Consider the following 22113-nt stretch of genomic DNA (forward strand, 5'->3'; position numbering starts at 1 on the left):
TTCAAATCTACTCATGAATTTACTAAACCACAAAAGTAAAGTTTCCAAAAAATCTTATAGTCTGGGGATTTTAATCCAATCTCCTCATATATCACTAATATCGTAAGTATGAATTAGAGTACAAAGTGATCATTTTTAGGGATTTCCTCTAGGATTCTTATTTAACAAATATTCCATTTTTTTATATTGGTATGCTAAGTAAGACAGGAAATAAGCCAAGCCATTGAAAACTTTTTAAAGCATGAAACATTTGAACTCAAAGGTTATTCAGATTAACACTCTTCTGTTTCCCAGAAAATCCATTGAAGCAGACCACTCCGATCCATAGTATCTTGGTCACCTAAATCTTACTGCACAGAAGATGGCATCATCATAAGTTATCACAGTAATGTAAAACGTGGGGATGGGGAAAATTGAAAATCATTCTGAAGACTATAGTTCAAGTGAATGAAAGTTCTCTTATTCTCTACTAATAAATGGTTAAATCTTATATGAATCTGTGAACATGAGAATTTGGTGCAAAAATTCTACATGTGGTTGATGTCAGTGATTTGTTGTTCATCTACTAATTTTTCATGGTCAAAATAATGTGCTACATGGCTCTTCATAATCGTTGTCATGATAAATGTCATTAATAACTTGTGAAGCCATGTGATTTAGCTCCTTCTTTCAAATAACTATCTAAGCCCTCATGTCCAGGAAAGCCAAGTGAACAGAGATAATGCCTGTCTGCTCTGTTTTATCTTAGACTATTTCCTCCATCATTATGTTAGAATTAGTATTTTTTTCCATTTGTACTGAGATATAATTGACATTATACTATACTCATATTTAGTATTTTTTTCTTTTGCGGCAACAATACCAAGAGACTGAATGCTTACAATGTGAGTACCAAGATGCATGGAATTTTGTCTTGTATACTCAAAGCATAGAACACACTTAAAAAAATACCTGGTACATTTTAGGAATTCAATAAAATTTGCAGAGCAAATTAATTACCTGGGAATGATCTATTAACAGAGCAAGTGCTTTCACCACACTGACAGGGTCACTAGATGCTGACAGCATTTTGGACATCAAATCACTGTATCCATTGAAAAACGTGACAGGTCTGAGTTGCACATCAAAGAGAATGACTGACAGGCCAGCAAAGGAGTCAAGGTTCTCCTCCCCCTCATCGGGAGTGGCAGCAATTAAGGTCTCCAGACCTTGGGCTTCAATGACCACCTAGGGAAAAATAGACATCACATTATATAAGATGACATAACATAAGCTCCATGCCTGATCTGTAAGTGATGGTGAGCTACAGCTAGAACTTTCCCAGGGGTTAATAATTAAAAAATCTGCAGCAGCTAGGCAAAAACAACTTTATGCCTAAATATAAGGTTAGTTTTCTTTTTTGTTGTTATTAATCCTCTCCTGAAGATATTTTTCCATTGATTTTTAGAGAGTGGAAGGGAGAGGGAGAGACAGAAATATCGATGTGAGAGACACACATCGATTGGTTGCCCTCCGCATGCCTGACCAGGGCTGGGGATCAAGCCTGCAATCATGGTACCTGCTCTTGACCGGAAATGAACCCAAACGCCTACACTTTATTCCTTCAGTTCACAGGCCATCACTATCCACTGAGCTAAATAAGACAGGACTAGTTAGTTTTCTTCATTTAATCCTCACAACCAACCTTTGGGATACATGTTACTTTATCCATTTTGTAGATGAGACCAAAAAATGCTCAAATGCTGAGGCAGGATTCAAACCCTTCTGCCTAACTACATAGGCCACAAACTTTCCATTTTATGGTATCATCCCATAAACCCTTACTTAGTCTCTCCAGAACTGTCATACACATTGGGTCCGTTATTGTGGAGAGCCCCTACACAAAAGGAAGTGGAGAGGTGTTGGGACAGTCACCCTAAGGCTGCTGCTATGGGAAGGTGTGGAGTTCTCTAAACCATGACTCATAACTTTTGGGTCTATTCTTTCTCTCTAGCTCAAAGGAAGCATGATAAACACCACGAGGGGCTCACATCCTGATCTCTATTAGGCATAGGAATCCTATCGATGCATATACTCTATCCTCCCTACCCAGTCCCTTGCTACTGCGTACTTGGCATTTCAGAGCGAATATCAGAAAACAGATGGTGATCCCTCGGGACAGAAGAGCATACTGTCTAGATTCTATCAAAGGGTACAGTGAGTTATATAGCACTGGATCATTTTTAAGCCTAAATGAGTTTATTTAGAAGGTTACAATTTGATATGAATGAAAACTAAAAAGAAAGCGTATTTCAAAATTAGAAAGCCTTTACCAAATTTTAGATAAAACGAAAGGACGAAAGTCAGCCAGCTGTCAAACACCTACACTTTATTCCTTTCTCTCCTAGCAGTATTGGAAAAAAACATAAATTGACCCTTTAGAGAACTATATTGTGTTATGAAAGTTTTTAAAAATATATTTTTATTGACTTCAGAGAGGAAGGAAGAGGGAAAGATAGAAACATCAATAATGAGAACCATTGATTGGGGCTGCCTCCTGCACGCCCTACGCTGGGGATCAAGCCCACAACCTGGGCATGAGGCCTGACTGGAAATCAAACCATGACCTCCTGGTTAATAGGTCCATGCTCAACCACTTAGCCACACCAGCCAGGCTGTTATGAAAGTTTTTATTATGGGTAATGAATCTCTTCATAGAAACATCCAGAGAAAGAAAATATATTCTAGAATGAAATATCTGGAGCTCCAAGAAATATATCTTGTTTTTTAGAAGTTCTTTAAGACACATGTGAGAAATACTGGCATGAAATCTATACATATTTAGATTTCAAGATCATATTTAAAACTCTCTCTGGGCCTATAAACCATACAGCCTCTTACAGATGATGAAATTATGGGTGACACATGGCAGCAGCCACCATTAACTTACACATTCTATAATCAGTATATAACTTATTTTACCTCACACTAATTTTTTTTACATACTTTATCCAGAAAAATTAATGGAAAATGAGTTACCTGGCTACCATGAAGCTGAGACTTCCCAATGTACTGAAAGATGTTCAGGTTACTTCTCCTTAGGATGCCAGAACCAGAGTAAAGAATGTCAAGACTGTAAGTGGATGCCGAATGGGGAGTACCTAATGGCCAAAAAAGAAAAGAAAGCCAACCCTGTAATTTAATAATAGTTCCAGCAAACCCACGCTGGGGAGGGGCGAGGAGGGAGGACCCTTTAGGTTACATACGTCCTATGTAGCCAGTATAGGCAGAAGAAGATCCACTCTTGGCGAAACGATCATAATTATGAGCAACCATCTCCTTCAGAACTCGACGGATCATTTTGCTGCAACACGTAAAAGGAAAAGCTGCACCTTCATTGTAATGACTGATTCCCAAATCAGATTTGGAAAAAACCCAAGTCCTCGGTGGAAAACTCAGGGGCCGAAATTTCCTCACGCTGCTCCAGGACTGGGCAGTGCCAGCTGGAGTGCCAGCACCAGGGTCAGGGCTTCCCCCTTCATTCCTCAGCAAGATGAGGACACAGCTATGAGGCAGTAGGAGCTGGCCGATGGACACACCTCAGCAGTGGACAACACATATTCTTTGAGTCACTTTGGTTCCACCGTTAAATAGCATACTTGAAAAGAAAGCTGTCCCAAACTGGAGAACTTGCCAGTTTTTCCTTAAACATTTTCCTACACCCTCTAATGTTATCACTGGCTAATAATATGTACATAATAGTAAACTTCCAGGAATTTCTTTCATGTTCATGTACCTTTCAATGGAAAAAAAATCTCAGCTACATTAATATATAAATCATTGTCTCCTCTAATGTAAGTCTTGAACCTTACCCCATGTCTCTAACTTGTCTACTTATCTAATTAGTATGGAGATCTTTATATTCCTGACTACTTAACACTAATCAGATCAGTAATTATAAAATTATAACAATGCATAAAGGAATCAACTAAAGAGATCTGGACCTAGGTCTGAAGTAGAGCATTACTGAGAGGAGAGAATGGTTACCTTATCATCTTTTGCCCCCAATATCCCTAGGTTCTAAGATTTCAGCCTAGAGAAGAAAAGGTGAGGACGACCATGACAGCTTTCCTCAAATAGTCAAAGGGCCTGCGTGTGGATAAATTATTAGGACTGTTCCTTATGGCTCCGGGGGTAAAACCAGGGCCAATACTAAGATTTCAGTTATATAAAAAAGTAATCCTGAGTCTCTGAATAATGACACCAGTTCCCTCCATGGAGGTGACCTTCCTGCCACTGAAGAGGTGCAGGCAATGTCTGGACACCCCCTGCCAGAAGCCTCGGCCCCCACACTGGAAACACCAAGCAAGATAGCCTTTAATGGCCCTTCCAACTCCAGTGGTTTTGGTTCTGAGAATCTGACCAGAATGTTTGCCATGGCCTCCTTGCCGGCCCCCACTGCTTCCTCTTTATTGCCCCTGAATCACTAGGTTCACAAGACAAGGGCAGATAGTCCACCAGGATCTCCTCCATGATTCTCACTGAGGAAATGCAGCAATAGGAGATGTCAGGTCCTTGACTAGTAACTCATGGCTACAAATTAGGCTGCTTCTTTCCTCTATCCTCATGCCCCCTTTTCCTTATGTTTCCTGCTCTTTCCTCTCTTCTACTCATTCCCCATTTCCTGTCCTTCATCCTTCTTAGTTTTTTTTTTTCCCTTCAATCTTTTGCTGCCTTTCAATTTGTTTCAATTTCTCCTTATTTTCCTCCCTCCCATTGTCTGTTTTCCTTTTCAACAGGTAATGCTCATATTTGATCGTTCCTAAGGGGAATGCTCTGCATATAACTCAGGGGAAATGGGAATTCCTTTTCTGGCCCTCTGCTTCAGGGAAGAGGTGTAGAGAGTTTCAGGGAAGCCATTTTGAAGAGGGTTATCAGTGAATTAAGAAGAGTCTTGGGTACCAGCAGGAAGATGAAACCAGTAAGAGTAACTGGGAGCAACAATGTCTGTTGGTCCCATTCTCCATCCCTTGAGTGGTCTTTAAACTTCTGGCCATGTCTAAGATTTTAAATTTAAATGGTAAGTTCTTTTGACCTGTGATATGAGGCTTCAAAGATTTCTAACACGTGGAAAGTTAAGATGACAGACCATTTTGTGAGAACTTCACATCCTTTTTTAGTACTATTTGTAAAAAGAACCCTATTAAAAATATAGCTTGATTCTAGAAAATGACTCACATTTGATCACATATTCTTATCAGACTGAGCAGGAGACCTAGAGTAAAAATCATACCTGAAGCTCTAAATCATAGTGCTAAAGTAAAGTTGCTTTAGTTGTTCCATTAAATGGTTCTCTTTTGGGAAATTTGGCAAACTCTTTCCCTGTGTAACACAACCCAGCATAATGACCACACCAATGTTATTATCCACATGTGTACCACACAAATATACAGCTAAGCCTAAAAAAGCAGAGACAGGTGCACCGTACCATACCTTGCAGGCATTTCAAAATGTAGGATGTCTTGAACAGTGGAAAGCATGTATTTATTCATCTCTTTTGGAAGCTCCCCAATAGAGAGCAGGATGTTTTTCACTTCCATGTAGGATGGATTGTTGTTTAAAATGATAGCTGCTGCAGTGGTGCGCACGGTCTTCTCATGAACCTTGCGATTCTGATGGTAAATCCTGTTCAGAGTCTTCCTCACCTGTTCATAAGATGTGCAGGTTAATTAGTGCGCATCTAGGCTTTCAAAATCGACATTGTAGCAGACATAGTTACTGCTCTTTGAATACACATTCTTACGTTTCCCAGGTTCCTTTGCTATTACCGTGTTTCCCCGAAAATAAGACATCCTCTGAAAATAAGACCTAGCGCAACTTTGGGAGAAAAAAATTAATATAAGACACTGTCTTATTTTCGGGGAAACAGGGTAAGTAGGGGCCATAGTCCTGCTAACGGATTGTAAACAGAGTCACTTTGGGTAGCTTCTAGGCTGAGGCACTTAAGAGCTGGTACGCCATCTCCGTCTCCTTGTTTTACTATTGTAGTAAACTTCGGGCCGCAATTTCCTTTACCTACCTTAGACATAGCATGAATGAGAAATATATTTTTGATAAGCTGAGATTTATTTTGAGAGAGAGAGAATAGATTGGCTGCCTACTGCACAAGCTCCAATCCGGAATTGAACCTGCAACCTGGGTATGTGCCCTTCTGATGTACAGGACGACACTCCAATCAACTGAGCCACTGGCCAGGGCAAGCTGAGATTTCGAGGCTCATTTGTAATTATAGCATATCACAATGTTACCTAACTAATACAGAATTTTTTAATAAAAATACTACCACCGTGTGGCAATGGGTCTCTGGGAGAGATGGCTACATGAACTGATATTTCCTTACAATGAACTACCTCAGAATCTTCCTTTCTCCTTTTTACAAACTACACAGTAATAATATTTCTTTTTAGAGCAATTTATTGGTTCATAGCAAACTTAAAAGTACAGATAGTTCCGCCAAAACCAGTTTGGCTCAGTGGATAGAGCGTCAGTCTGCGGACTGAAGGTCCCAGGTTTGATTCCAGTCAAGGGCATGTACCTTGGTTGCGGGCACAACCCCAGTAGGGGGTGTGCAGGAGGCATCTGATCAATGATTTTCTCTCATCTATGTTTCTAACTCTCTATCCCTCTCTCTTCCTCTCTGTAAAAAATCAATAAAATATATATATATTTTAAAAAGTACAAATAGTTCTTATATACCCTTGCTCCTCATCGCTCTCCCATTCCACACAACCTCTCCCTCTATTCTATAACAGTCATTTGTTGCACTTGATGAACCTATATTGACACATCAATATCACTGAGAGTCCATTTGTTACATTAGGGGACTTAAAAAACAAAAACATTAACACCCAAGAAAATTTGCCAATATATCTGCATTCTGTGGCAACAAATAATTCTTCTGGTTACAAGCACTGCCTAATCTTACACTGTGTGTAGTGTTCTTATACTAGGCATTTATAAATATTTATTTCAATGTCTTTTACTATCTCTCCCACATGTTGGCCTTGTTCTTGGGTATATAGGAGTTAAGTGACTAACTTAAGCACAAACAACTAGGAATGGACACAGTCAGATTTTAAATGTAGGTCTGTATGTCTCAAAAGGCTCTGACCTTAACCATCACATTTTTTTAAAAAAATTAAAATAAAAAAAAAGTGACACAAAACCAATGGAAAGATGTTTATCTGAAAATTGGAAACATCCTTCTCCACAGGCAGTTTAGCTTGGGATTTATAAACATTCTCTGCCTTAATAAAAGTTTAATTTAGATAGCTGCTTGAAAATGTAGCTGTAGACACCAATACTTAAGGTATGATATTTCAGTGTCAAAAAATTAACAGAATTTTAAAATTTATAGAAATAAAGATATTTCTGAAAATACTTTATTTTTATTTTTATACTACTCACTTGAAGACATACTTTTTTTTTAATCAATTTCCAGAGAGAAAGGGAGGGAGGGAGGGAGAGAGAGAGAGAGAGAGAGACAGAGAGAGTGACAGAAAGAGAAACATCAATGTGAGAGAGAAACCGATCAGTTGCCTCCCATATGTGCCCCAATCAGGGATCAAATCCACAACCTAGGTATGTGCCCTGACTAGGAATTGAATCCCCCACACTTTTTGGAGCACCAACTGATATGCGGTCAGGGCAATTCTTTTGTTTCTTAAAGTAAAAGAATATGTTTTCATGTTTGTGCTTCAGGATATAGGACATTTTTTCTTTTCAAAAGGTGAGGCTGCTTGAGCATAACCTTAAATCCAATTTAAGAGGTATTCCTAAACAGAAAAGAGAAATTGGTAGTTTGGGGGGGGAAAATAGGATGACTTCAAAGGCATCTATATGCATTTGACTCATATTTGGATAAGCTTTTTCCTTTTGTGACTTTTGCCATAACCTTGGAGACTTTACCTCATCCGTTATGAAGGGAACATCGTATCTCTGGAGAGCGGTGGTAGCCAGGTGGCTGATGGGCCCTTCTCCTGTCTCTGCATACTTGAGGAGGAGCGGGATGCCTTCTGGGAGCAGGGCATTCTTCAGAGCCAGCAGGTACATCATGATGTCCTCTTTTTTCTCTGCCTTTTCCAGTCCTCCCAGAATTAATTTCTTGGCTTCTACCACTCCCTAAGAAATCACAGATTATCTCAGATATGCATAGCCACACATTAAACAAGGCTTGGGCATGACTGGCTTCACTCCTAGGCCCAAGAAAACAACTTGAGTTTTAGGAGATTTTGCATTGGTTTCATGACTGAGGCGCACAGTGAAAATGAACAAGTAAAGCTTGGCAAAGGAGCGGTGGTTTCTTTACATGTATTGGTTAACATACTTTGAGGAAGCAATGAGTATAATAGTGGACATATTAACTTTTGAACACATTCTGAATGCACAAAGTCATTTAAAAAATTCCCTTGATTAATTATTCATGAAACTGCCCACTCACTGTATTTCTGAAGCAACAATTTGATGGTGCCTAAGTGGTAATAGTTTTCTTATGTAAAAACTTTGGTGAAAATATTTACTACCTGACCATAGGTCTTTTTCTAGATGTTTAAAAAGTGCTTGTTTCCACTTTATTTCATATTTTACTAATGCTGCCATACAGTTAAAAAATATATCTTGAGTGCCTCCTATTTGGCATGTACTTTGCTAGGTACTTTTTTAAAATATGTTCTTTAAGCAGAAAACTCCTTTTTTCCTGGTCTAGAAATATAAAAATTGAGTACAAGTTGATAATTTAATGGAAAACCAAAGTAGGGGCATCTGAGTTTATCTTTGTTACTAGGGCTTCAGTTTCACCATTAAAATAAGGATTCCTAAAACCTAATCATCTATAGGATTTGTAAACTCTGAAATTAGGCTGCAGGCACACTCAAAAACAAACACACATGCACAAACCAGGGTGAGGGCAGGAGGTGAGGGGTTTGGGGAGACATAAAAGGTCTCAGACTAAAGGGAAGATACTATACTTCATTTTCCCTAACTATGCCAATTATCTATGCCAACTATCAGACTGATAAAAACACATTCAAAAATTTGATAACATACTTTGTTATCGAGGTTATGGGGCAATAGATATTCTCATACATTGCTACCGAAAACATAAAATGATATGACTCTTATAGAGGATAATTTGGCAAAAGCTAACAAATCTGCATTTTGATCCTGAAGCTACAGCCCCAACAATAAGAAAAAGAAATGCGCCTAAGATTATTCATGTTAGCATTATTTGTAATAACAAAAGAGTGGAAATCACCTAATGAGGACACATAAGCGATGCTGCATAAACTGTGATACATCAACACAATGGATGTTATAAAAACAGAGAGGAAGATATCTCTAAACTAGGACAGGGTGATTTTTCAGGACATACTTTTCAGTGAAAGAAAAAAAAAAGTAAGAGAAAGTATATTCAGAGCACTATATTTGTGCAAGAAAAAAGAAATAGGGATGTGTGTGTACAGCAGCTTAGTAGCACAGAGAAACAAAGGAAGGAGAAAGCGAAAACTAATACTACTACTTATGTAAAGAAGCCGGTGAGAATGGGTGGGAGAGAAGGAGACATATATATTTTGTGCTCCAGCTCCACCGAATTTCTCACTGTTTCCAAGTATACCAGGCACATTATGACTTTGGGCCATTTCATACACAGTTGTATTTTTCCTAGAATGTTTGTTATTCTATACTACCAACTCTCACCTAACAGCTCTTCTTGACTAAGCTCAAATACAACAGAATAGTTAGTTACATTTTATGTATTCTTAGAGCACTCTTTTTATATTTCAATATTATTGTATTTATCTTTTTATGTTTGATAAACAAACTAGTTAATTGAAAACAGTAGAATATTTTGTGTCTTTATATTAAGGGACCAGCATCATACCTAGACAGAATAAATGCTCATCAAATACTCCTGGATGGATGTTTTTATACGTGAGTTTTATCTTTAGAAGTATACAATCTACTCAAATAATTATAAGAAGTCACAGTTCTTTAATATCATAAAAATTATACAAATTTGATTTCTGTAAGGTCTTAATAAGATACTCAAACATTTTCAATACCATTTTTCTGTGATCTTTTTTATACTCACATTCTAATTATGAGTTGTCTCTTTTGTTTTAAGAATGTTCTCTTTCTATTGTTTTTATAGCAAGTACTCAGTAAGCAAAATAGTATGGTTATATCTTTTGAAGATAGAGGAAAAATGCTGACTGGAAGCTAACTAATCTAATAAATGTAGAAAGAAAGAAAAGACTATGTTTTTATGTATTCAGCATCTTTAATCTATTTACACTATAGAAAGATGGGTTATGTTGAATAATAATCCAGCTGTATTTTCCGTACTTAGCTATGCTTACAAAGTGAGTGTTTTATTTTAATGAGGAAGACATTAAAATTGATAGTCCACTCAGGCAAGTGGAGAAGCTTTGGGAAAAATTAAATTAAAAATAAAATGTAAAGTCCTCAGTAAATAGAGGTAAATAATTTCCACCATATTTTACTCAAAGGCACAAACCACAATTACTATAGGTGAAGTCTGCTCTAGGAGGGAGCCCTAGAGTCTAATATTTTTCTAATAACTAGAACTAAACCCTACATATTGTTCAAAATTGAGTACATAGCAGGCACTTAATAAGAACATATTGATGGGGGATTCATAAATGATTCACTTTTTAGCAAGTATTTATTGAGCATTATCTAGGTACTAAATATCATTTTAAGCAACTGGTATTGAAAGAAAGATCCAATTCTGCATGGAGCTTGCATTTCAGTGGGAGACAATAAACATAATAAATAACCAAATTGTAAAGTGTGTCAGTGGGCAATAATTGCTATGCAAACAGAGGAAGTAGAGTAGGGTAGAGGGGATTAGGAGCAGCAGTGATGGGCAGCATGTGAGTATTGAAGAGGATGGTCTGGAGGCACCTGGGTAACACAGGAGACGGGGTTCACACTTACTTTGAGTTTGCAGCCATCGCTCTGACACAGCTTCCTGACCAGAGCCCCGATGATGATCATAACACTTTCTCTGATGTCATTGCTCGCAAAGGAACCTTTGAACTTACTCTGTTAGCCGGAAAGGAATAAAATAAGTTGTCAAACAGTTGAACATTTCCAAGGGATATTTTTAAGTTAAGAAATAAAGTAACCAGTGCCTAAGGAAATTACATTCCTATATTGCAAACTCCCCTTTCCGGATATTCTTAACATTGGTCAATGAACCCCCTAGAAGTTTATGGATTGGATTCCTGGTTCAGTGAACAAACAAACAAACAAACAAACAAACAAACAGCTCTGTATAATTTTACACATGGATGTAAAGGAGCTTCATACTTTTATCAGATTCTTAAATGGACCCATTTTCCCACCAGACTTTGAACTGTTCGATTAGATAATAAGTGGGTAACTGTACTTAAGGAAAAAAAAGTCTTGGACCCAAGAGAAGTCTAGCTCTTATTTCCAATGTGAATTGTTTAATATCAGAAGACTGATCTCTTCAACATACTGTGTATTAAATACCTTGGAGATCTTTGAAGTTAAAAGAAATATTTTAAAATAACTTTTTGAATTGACCAAGATTTCTCCCCTCTTAAATTTTGTCCTATATCATATTATATGATAGGTAAACACAGTCCTTAAATTTCTATAAAGTCTACTTTGTTAGTTAGAGGAATTGCAAAGAAGACACTATGAAATAATTACTATAGAGTTAATAATTAATGAATACAAAGTAGTTCAACAGAATTTGAATATGAATAATCAGAACGCTCTGTTCTGCCTTCATTCTGATGCACACAACTTTTAATTACTGCTTCGATCGCTGAGAGCTTTTTAGTGGTGAGGGCCTTCGTTTTCCCAGTGTCCATCTGACTTACAATGAGGGCTCTTAGGAGTTCTTCGTCGGGATGGGAGGCAAATCCGCAGGCATAGAGAAACCTCTCCTGAAGGATAACGTTGCTGTCACTTTTGAAATCCAAAAAGTCCAAAATCGCATCTAATGAGTCTGGGGTCTGAGCCGAGGTGACAGTATCCACCAGCTGTGGTCTATAAAAAAAAGGTGTCGTTACAGATGTCAGTGTTTAGGGGGCTCACAGACCTGTTTAAAATCACTACCATTTACAGACTCTCCATTGGTTTGAATTTCCTAAAGAAGTGAACATTTTTTTATTTGTTTTTTGGTGGTGGTTTTTTGCAATTCTTTTTTTTTTGCATTTCTAAAATTTTTTATTTTAAAGAAAATAGATTTTAAATATAATAATGTTACATGCAATAAATATTAATATTTCAAGAAAAATTATTTTAGGTATCATAATGTCACATGTAATAAACATTAATATTTCAAGAAAATCTACTTTAAATATAATAATGAATTCAATAAACATTAACATTTCAAGAAAAATAATATAAAAAATAATACTATACGCAATAAAAATTAATATTTCAAGAAAAAGATATTTTAAATATATTACCAAAACTATACTATCATAGTGTAATATCACATAAGTTGTAGGCAATATTAAAAATCTGCAAATAACAGGATTTCTATTATATTCTAAATATTATATTCTAAGATATTTTTTTAAATTCTATTATATTTTAAAATATTTTTTTCTCTGGCTCTATTTTGGTTCATCAGTTTATGTTGTTCATTATATTCCATAAATAAGTGAGATCATGTGATATCTATCTTTCTCTGATTGGCTTATTTTGCTTAGCATAATGCTGAACAAAAGAATAACTATCTCAAAAAGACCACCCACATTTTATTTTAAACCTCTCTTTTAACTGCCCTCTCTCATTCAATGTATGCTCAGAAAATACAAACAAACAATTTTAGTATTTTAATCTAAGCCAAATATAATTTGGAGATTTGTAAATAAAAAGTATATAAATAAAATTATAAATTTATTTCAAGTTATTTTCTATACAAGTAATACAATTAGCTTTGTAAATATACTCATTCCCCAATTGCCTAATATAACTAGAGTAGTATTATTTAATAGAAAGCTGGAAGAGTCTTTTAACTTTAATTTATATCCAAGGGAGAAAGCTTTCCTCACTTTTTAAAAAATAAAAAGCCCCATGGTATAGTTCAGCCATATGACTATGTGTGAGCAGAACAAAAGTCCTATGGGAAAGTTCTAGTATGGATCCTACCATCAAGAATCTTTGGTTTACAGAGCTTGGGATGATAAAATTTCAGAAGCTTATCATACTAATGAACATAGTACGTGTGTAAATATTTTATTCCACATCCATATAAACACATCATAGATGGTTCACTGTTTTATATTTTTTAAAAAGACTTACTTGTACTATGTAATTTTGAACCCAACAAAAACCCAGTGAATGAAATAAAGACTGAAAGATACTTCTTAAGTGTCTATTATGCAAGCACTGCACTAGAAATTTTAGGTATGTAGCTTCTATTTGCTTTACTTTCTTCATCTGTAACACAGGGATAAAAACAGTAGTCATTTTAGGATTGTTGGAGGATTAAACTACATCAACTATGTAAAACATTTAGAATAATGCTTTGGACATTATAAATGCTATAAAAATACATGCTTTTCCTAATATAATAGCCTCGCTGAACATCTCTGTCAATTCAATACTAATATTCCCTTTCATAGATAAGGGAACAGACTCAGAGATATCAAGTCATTTGTTCAAGGTTCCACAGCTGATAAAAGTATTTTGTCCTGGAACTCAGGTTTTCCTGACTCTGGAGTTCTAGAATAAAAAAATGAAATTCTCTTCTTCTTGGTTAATTGAGTCCTTCGAATGCAGTGTCTACTACTGCTCTCTCTGTGTGTGTTACTTGGCCAATTTCCACTTTTGATTATGTTAATGGCTAGTTTTAATTATACCACTGTTTCCCAAAGTGATTTCCATGCAACACTAGTCCTATAAAATGCTTTTAGAAAAGGTATTTTCAAGGTCATGTAAGTTTGGAAAATGTTTAAGGAAACTTACACCTAAACTTATCAGAATAAAGACGCTACAAATGTCTGCAGCAAAGAGAACTGTTTGACTTAGTTTCACCCAGTATTATTCAACTCAGTTGCTCGCAGAATCCTTTCCTCTTGGCAAACTTGCTAACATTCTGTAAATTACAAGATCCATACAATGGTACATTCCACCTTTCACCATTTTACAAGAAATTATTCTCTGTATTTTACAGATGTTGAAAATGAAGTTCAGAGAGCCTAAATGTAAATTACTTGCTTGAGGATTATACACTGTTGAAAGTCGAATTTAAAACCAGGTCTTCTGATTGCAGTTCAACCTCATGCCATTCTACTATCTATCCTATGCTACATGAGTGTTACATATGATATGGTATGATATTGTGTAAATAAGCTGATTTAGAAAATGCATTATGAAGTCATCCAAATTATTGTTGCCTTGAGATTTTTATGATACAAATAAGGTTAAAGTTTAGTTTAATCCCTATTATAAATTAGAGCTAATTTTGCACTTTCTTTGTTAGCATTTTTATCTTTGAGCTGAAGAAAAATCATCCTACCAATATATTTTAAAGTTCTATAATGAAAACAGTCTGAAAAATCTATGATTTTGTACCTCTTTTAACTTCTGCTTTAAAAATTTATTTTATTTTTTTATTTTTTTAATATTTTTTATTGATTTTTTACAGAGAGAAAGGGAGAGAGATAGAGAGCTAGAAACGTCGATCAGAGAGAAACATCGACCAGCTGCCTCTTGCACACCCCCCACCGGGGATGTGCCTGCAACCAACATACATGCCCTTGACCAGAATCGAACCTAGGACCTTTCAGTTCGCAGACCGACACTCTACCACTGAGCCAAAACAGCTTCGGCTAAAAATTTATTTTTGAAGAGAGCCGTCAACTTGTGTGGTTAGTTATATGAAATTCTTATAAATTTTTTAATGTCCTCAAGGCAAGTAAATAACATAGACATTTAAGAATAAACAGACTTCTCAGGAAAAAAAACTAAGTTCTCTTCTTCTTGGGTAATTAAGTCCTTTTTAAAAAAATATATATTTTATTGATTTTACACAGAGGGGAATTGAGAGGGACAGAGAGATAGAAACGTCGATGAGAGAGAAACATCGACCAGCTGCCTCTTGCACACCCCCGACTGAGGATGTGCCTGCAACCCAGGTACATGCCCTTGACCGGAATCGAACCTAGGACCTTTCAGTCCACAGGCCGACGCTCTACCCACTGAGCCAAACCGGTCCCGGCAGGGTAATTGAACTCAGGGTGTGTAACATGGCCAGTTTCCATTTCTGATTAGGTTAATGGCCAGTTTTCAATGTTTGTCAAATTAGGTGAGCCATGTTCTATATCATCAATTAGGACAATTAGTATCACATAGCTGAATTTGTATTTACAGAAAAATTTACTTATCTGCCAAAAATGCTCATATTTACAGACCAAGTAAATTTGAGAATTAAGTTAACTCTATCAATTATGCATGTGAAATTAATCACTCTTGCATCAAATATCCATTTTATGTACATATTTCTTTTGTTTAGATTATTTTAGCTATTTACCTCAGTTCTCACTATTCCATATAAAACATGGCTTTGTTTGGGCTGATCATTGGATTTTAAATAAATCACGTTTTTCTGTGGAAAAATTCATACTTTTTTGTTTTTATAACGAACTCTGAAATCATTTCAAGTGCTAATGAATAGCTCCCAGAACAAAATTTCAAAAACAGTGAGGCAGCATGGGTTGCACGGTTTTATGATTTATGATGAAGTCCTTCCCTATATCTTTGTACCTGATTTACTCATACACACACACACACACACACACACACACACACACACACACACACACACAAAGTCCATTCTGAGTCACTGCTGAAAATTTGTTATTGCATTTCTGGCTAAGTCAGCATTAGATGACTGCATTGTGTCATAACTGTTCAAAGAGAATGCAAAACAACAAAATATTGATTTGGAGTTGGGGCTATTGGTTAAAAAGAAGTGTTTCCTGCTTAATAAAAAGAAAATAACCCAGAATTGCTTTCCTACAGACCACCTCACACTGTGTTCCAGGAACTTACAGAACGTCCTTGTTTTCAGTCTTTAGGAGCTGGAGGATCTCGTCTTTCTTCGCAGTCCTCAGGTGCTGAATAAAGACCAGGAAGTTTCTGACAGATTCTGCCTTGGAGAGGTTGTCAGGCTGTAGGTGTTTTCTGATGGACTGCCAGTGCTCCGAGAGCTGCAAGACAGGGTTGCAGGCTCATCCCCCATTCATAACTTAGAGCATCCATATTTACAAGAGATGTCCTCCCCAGAAATAAAATTTTCCTTGTATCTGACAAGCAAAAGAGCATTTGGTATCTTGCCTCAATATACCTGATTGCCCCCTGCCCTCTCCTGTGACCATTAGAGGCAAGTAGAGGGGCCTGCTAACCTTGTGTATGATACTTCTGTAGTAGGATTGTTTTTGTCTATGAGCAGTTAGCTCAAAGGACCTTGGGCTTCCAGGCATATAGGTCATTCCATTGTTATAACCAGGGAATTATATCTGAGGCCAGGCTTTGACTTCCATAGTGAAACTATGCAGAATTTTCATTAACAACAGAATATGTTGGAAGGCAAAATATTTAGAACTGTGAAGATTTCTTATATACTGGGACCTCACTGAAAATCCATTGTTTTCTAATAATTTGAACTCTCTATTTTCTCTTTATTTTATTGTTTGCATGAAATGCTATGTTTTAATATTACTAAGGTCTGGGCTGTGTTCATTACTCATATCTATGGTAGGTACAACAATATTTACATAAAGGTAATTCTGACATACACTATTATTGTGCTACCGTGGTTTTAAGAATAGTATATAGTCCTATTTAATGACATCATGTGACTTTGAAATAAGCTAAAGAACTTATTTTTCATAATTTACTACTTTCCCTTTAGTTGTAAAGAGTGTGTTAAATCCCATTAGTGACATTTAACTCTAACTCTGGGATAATCAGCATGCTACCAGTTTCTAAAATATTCATTCCTTCTAATGAGCAATAGACATAATTTTCTCATTTTCAAATCCCTTTGGTTATCTAATCCTAAGAGGATATTGCAAAGAAAAATTCCAGCTATACTTAGCTAATGATTTACTGGGTCATTTCTGAGAGCAAAGAGCTTATCAATATAAAGTCAGATTTGTTTTTCTTTAAAAGGTTATAATTGTGATATTATACTGAAGTTGAAAAAGCAAATTCCTTAAAGACATAAATCCTCCCTATAATGATGAAGAAATAGTTATAAAAATCATAGATGGTTCATAATATTTGATAACTATGGGGGAGAAACTAATAGTTCCGTAAGAAAAGCTGATTGGTTTCATTAGTCACTTTCCTAAGTAATTTTCATCTCATATGACATTAGAAAACTACACTAGAACATTTCATGATCTATGGAAGGAAAACAAATAAAAGAAAAGCAAAATCTGAGATGGTGATTTTCTGTTTTCTCTTAATTCAACTTTGGTAAGTAGGAGAAGAAATTTCAGGATTCAGATGCCTGTCCATGCTCTTGATGCCAGATGCTTCCCCCTAATTTCAGTAGTCTCTTATTTCCCCTGAATTCTAGGTGTTACTTTTAAGAAACTGTCATTAAGTCATAACATTTTTTTTACTTAAGATAGTGGATAATTAACTATTTGCTAATTATTAGTAAGGAACTAGTGCCTTGTACTTAAAGCAAATTATAGTATTAGTTCTTGATGATTCCACTTTACTGAACACTAATAATATCCCAGGGAAGCATATCTTCTCCTACTTATGAACAGAGCATAAAGCCAAGGGTTTGCTCTCCTGACACAGATTAACTGTTAGGAAGTGCAGGACCCTAAAGTCATTTCTGTGGCCATACATCACAACAAATTCATGCAATAAACTAAATTTCTCTTTGTTGGATTAAAGATGTTACAAGATGATCTTCCCTTTGCCTTGGGGGTGTGCTGTCTCATTTCTGGCTATAATTTAGGGCAGGTTGGAGTGTGGTAAAGAAGTATTCCTTCATTTAAGCAGAGAGCTAAATATCCTTTTTTGTCCTCACAGCAATACTCAGAACACTGAGCTGGCTCAGTAATCCATTTCACCTGTGGACATACTGTTACTAAGTGGAAGAAATTTCAGGATTCAGATGCCTGTCCATGCTCTTGATACTAGATGCTTCCCCCTAATTTCAGTAGGCTATTATTTCCCCTGAATTCTAGGTGTTACTTTTAAGAAACTGTCATTAAGTCATAACATTTCTTTTACTTAAAATAGTGGATAATTATTTGTTAATTATTATTGTCGTGCATCAACTTAGATATATTAGGCTACTGTCATTATAACTCTGTTGTGGTTGGTAGTTCTTTAAAAACTTTCTTCACAAAATTGGAGAGAAAAGTAAAATAGAATGTTAAGCCATGATTATTCCCATCTTGGGCTGCACAGCACAACTGTTCGCACTTACAGAAGGGCATCCTTTACACTCGCTCTGGAACACCTGCCCCTCAATGGGAAGGGCTTTGTACTTTGAATCAACTGCTTTAATTATGGCTTCTACGTGCTTTCCAGACATTAGTCTTGGGCCTGCGTCGGTCGTCTTCAGCTCTAGTTTCTGCCTGAATAGCCAAGGAAGATAAATATCACATCAGTAGAATTCTTTTGAGTGAACAAGCTACTAATTTCCATTTTGGGGGCACACAAAGATATTAATTTATTCACGTTGCGTTAAGGCCAGGTCTTTTAAACTGCGATGTCTCCAATGGTAACACAAACCTCAAGATAATTATGAAATCTTTCTAGAACAATAATTTTATTCAAAGACTGAAATTTTAAGGGTGGATTTTCAAAATGTAATGACAAGAGAACACAGAGAAGAAAATGTGCATGGATACTTAACAAGATATGCAATGTCCCCTCTTTTGAATTTAGCCCAGCTTTCTAAAAATAATATCCTTAATACAACCACATGTCACTTAATAACTAAGACAATTTGGAAATCTTCATTTTCCAAAAATGGCCTTGATAATATTCTTGTATAATATGATCTTTTAGAACCTCTCTCCCATCAAGAGGTAGAGTATACATCCCTCTCCTTGAGTCTGGGCAGGGGCTCTGACTGTCCCAATAATAGATGGTAGAAGTGACACTACATGACTACTAAAGCTAAGTCATAAAAGGGAATTCAGCTTTCGTCTGGCATGCTAGCAGCACGTGTACCTTTGTAGACTTAATTGTCATGTGAGAAGTCTGGCTCCCTGAAGCTGCCGTGTTGAGAAACCACATGGAGATAAAGAGAGATGCATGAGGAGCCTCAGTAGTTTGTGTCCTCCCAGCCCAGATACCAGGGAGCTGAGAGAGCAACCTCTGAAAAGGTCTAGTCAGTGACTACCTGCAACTGCATAGCAGACACCAAGAAAGCATTCCTAGAGGGCAGGGCAAACCCCAGACTTAGAGAGAAAAATAACATGAATGCTGCTTCTTACACCACTAGATTTGGAGTGGTATGTTATAGAGCAATGAAAACCTGAAAGACCTGATTAGTAATTAAAAATGTTAATTTCTATGAAAACAATAGTAGAACACAAAATTCTATTCCAGATGAGACTTCAATAACATTTCAAGAATTTTAGGCACCTCTCCCAAAATGTTGCAACCATTCATCTCTGACATGACAGCTACTTTAGAGGAAATAGTTGTGAAATAATGTCATAAAATATAATACATTTAATGCTAAAATAATGTTCTTCTAAATTAAAATCTGAAAATAACATATACTATTAGATTTGAAATTCTAATTCTTAAGCCTATGAGACCTATTCTGACCAAAGAATTTTTCTCAAATTGGAATAACAAGCTTGAATGTGTAAGTACTATAAATCATATAAAAATTCTGTCACATCACTTTACTATGAAACTTTTTATGTGTTTCTTAACAACAGTAACAAAAAAAAATCTCAAGGAGAGAACATGCAAATGCCACCACCTTTTTAATACTAACATTGAAAACATTTGACAGAGAAATTAGAAAATAAATTAGAATAAATCAGATTGTCTTTTTAAAATTTAAATTCTATTTAATAAAAAATTAATTTTTAATGAAACTGTATTTTAAAATAGTATTTAATACATGCAATACTTATTGGTGATAATGTGGAAAATAAAATATGTGGAAGATATAAATTACTGTTTTCAAGAAGCTCACAGTCAAAATGAGGAAACACTATATATTTAAAAACCAAGTATAATAATCTATGGAAGAAGAATAAAGAAAATTTTAAATTTCAGCATTGTCTTACTTTGATACTATCTTGCCTGTAATGGTTCGTAGAAAATTCAGCCCAAAAGCATGTGTCTCTTCTGCAACCACAGCTATAACAAAGCTGTCTTCTATCTTGTAGGTAGTGACAGATGAGGCTTTCGAAGTGACACCCAAAACCTAAAAAGGTAAATGTCTATAGTTGTAACATTTAATCAGCTTTTAATCTTTGAATTAAGTTAAATACCAAACTATCTTTTAATCATCAAAGGAGCTTCCTTTCACTCCTTCCCTATCATTCAAACATATAACATATGAAAATAAACCTGTTCATTTTATAATATGTGAAATTATACCTCACTAAAAATTAGAAAGTTCCCAAATTACATCATTATCTTATCTTCTATTATTTTAAATTCAACTCTACAAAATGTAATTATTTAGATGCTTCAAAAAATTGTATCAATCATACCTGATTTATAGCTGTAAATCCAGGCCTTTCTATTTTGCATGAATCCAAGGCCTTAACTTTGATCACTTTGTCTTGATGACCCTGGTAGGTCACTTTACAATCCCCAGAGATATCTACCTGGAAATAAAGTAAAAATATAGTGTTTAGGACTTTCACATGGATCATTTGAATGTCAGAGGGAATTAGCTTGAAAATTGGGGTCTCTACTATGTCATGGGAGGTTGCCTTTTTGTCCAGACTGACAGGAAGAACTCAATGTTTCCTGCAGCAAGTGGATTCTTTTTCATCCTCTTAGGTTGAATCTTACTAGTGCCTTTTTACTGCCCAAGGAATAATAATGAATTTCTGATTTCTCTCTAATGTGTACTAAGAATTGGACAAATAGCATGGTCAAATCCAAAACCTCTGGTAAATGGGTAATTATGTGGTAAGGGAAGTTGCTTTTAATGTTATATCTAGGCTGTGTATTGTTTGTGAGAGTGTGTGTGTGTGAGCACCCTCTGACCAGCTAAATATGATTAAAAACCTGTTTAGATTAATTCAACTCATAAGTCACATCAACAAATTGAGTGTAGACAAATGTCTCCCATACAAATTCTGTTTAGCTTTCTTTGGCCTTTCAGCAGACCTCTGTTAGCACCACACCCAACCTCCATTCTAGCAAGCTAACATTCCCTTGGCCCAGCCCTGCCATCAGATTTTCTCACTCACTCCTGGGCTGTCTGAATTCAGGCTAGGAAACTTGGACTCAGCTACATGTTTACTCCAAGTGTGGTGTTGGGGGAGCCATGTAATTTCTCTAGTTTAACCTCAATTCCTTCATCTGTAAAATGAAGAGGGTCGGTATAGACCAGTGGTCGGCAAACTCATAGTCAACAGAGCCAAATATCAATAGTACAGCAATTGAAATTTCTTTTGAGAGTCAAATTTTTTAGACTTAAACTTCTTCTAATGCCACTTCTTCAAAATAAACTCGCCCAGGCTGTGGTATTTTGTGGAAGAGCCACATTCAAGGGGCCAAAAAGTCACATGTGGCTCTCGAGCCACGGTTTGCCAACCACTGGTATAGACTAATAGGTTGTCATACTGACAATGCATTCAACCTATCTGAGAAAACTGCTAAAATATAGATGCTTAGGTCCTCCCTAATATAGTGAATCAGAATCTATAGTGAATCCTGGGAATCTATATTTTTAATAAGCTTCCCTTGGAAAAGGGATACAAAGTGAATGCCAATGGATGGGTCCCCACGTTTTTCTGCATCTCTGTCTTTCAGTCACTCTCTAAGTCTCCTTAGTGTAACTGGGTGGAGTTCCCTTTACTCTGTATGTGAGTACAC

At 36.1% G+C, this 22113-nt stretch overlaps 1 protein-coding gene across 1 annotated transcript in view; it reads right to left on the reverse strand.

Annotated features, from left to right (window-relative positions):
• LOC118703632 (microsomal triglyceride transfer protein) overlaps window positions 1-22113 on the reverse strand; it is a 47814-nt gene that overhangs the window by 9956 nt on the left and 15745 nt on the right. The window contains exons 5-15 of the mRNA XM_036410751.2: window positions 20775-20891; window positions 20343-20482; window positions 18512-18662; window positions 16105-16262; window positions 11916-12084; window positions 10999-11106; window positions 7948-8160; window positions 5473-5684; window positions 3246-3343; window positions 3019-3140; window positions 1000-1227 (exon numbers count right to left, since the gene is read on the reverse strand). Of these exons, the coding sequence (XP_036266644.1) occupies window positions 1000-1227; window positions 3019-3140; window positions 3246-3343; window positions 5473-5684; window positions 7948-8160; window positions 10999-11106; window positions 11916-12084; window positions 16105-16262; window positions 18512-18662; window positions 20343-20482; window positions 20775-20891 (1716 nt within the window). The remainder of the gene's footprint in view (window positions 1-999; window positions 1228-3018; window positions 3141-3245; window positions 3344-5472; window positions 5685-7947; window positions 8161-10998; window positions 11107-11915; window positions 12085-16104; window positions 16263-18511; window positions 18663-20342; window positions 20483-20774; window positions 20892-22113) is intronic.

This window comes from Pipistrellus kuhlii, unplaced genomic scaffold, assembly GCF_014108245.1.
Source record: "Pipistrellus kuhlii isolate mPipKuh1 unplaced genomic scaffold, mPipKuh1.p scaffold_m20_p_1, whole genome shotgun sequence".
Classification (NCBI taxonomy): domain Eukaryota; kingdom Metazoa; phylum Chordata; class Mammalia; order Chiroptera; family Vespertilionidae; genus Pipistrellus; species Pipistrellus kuhlii.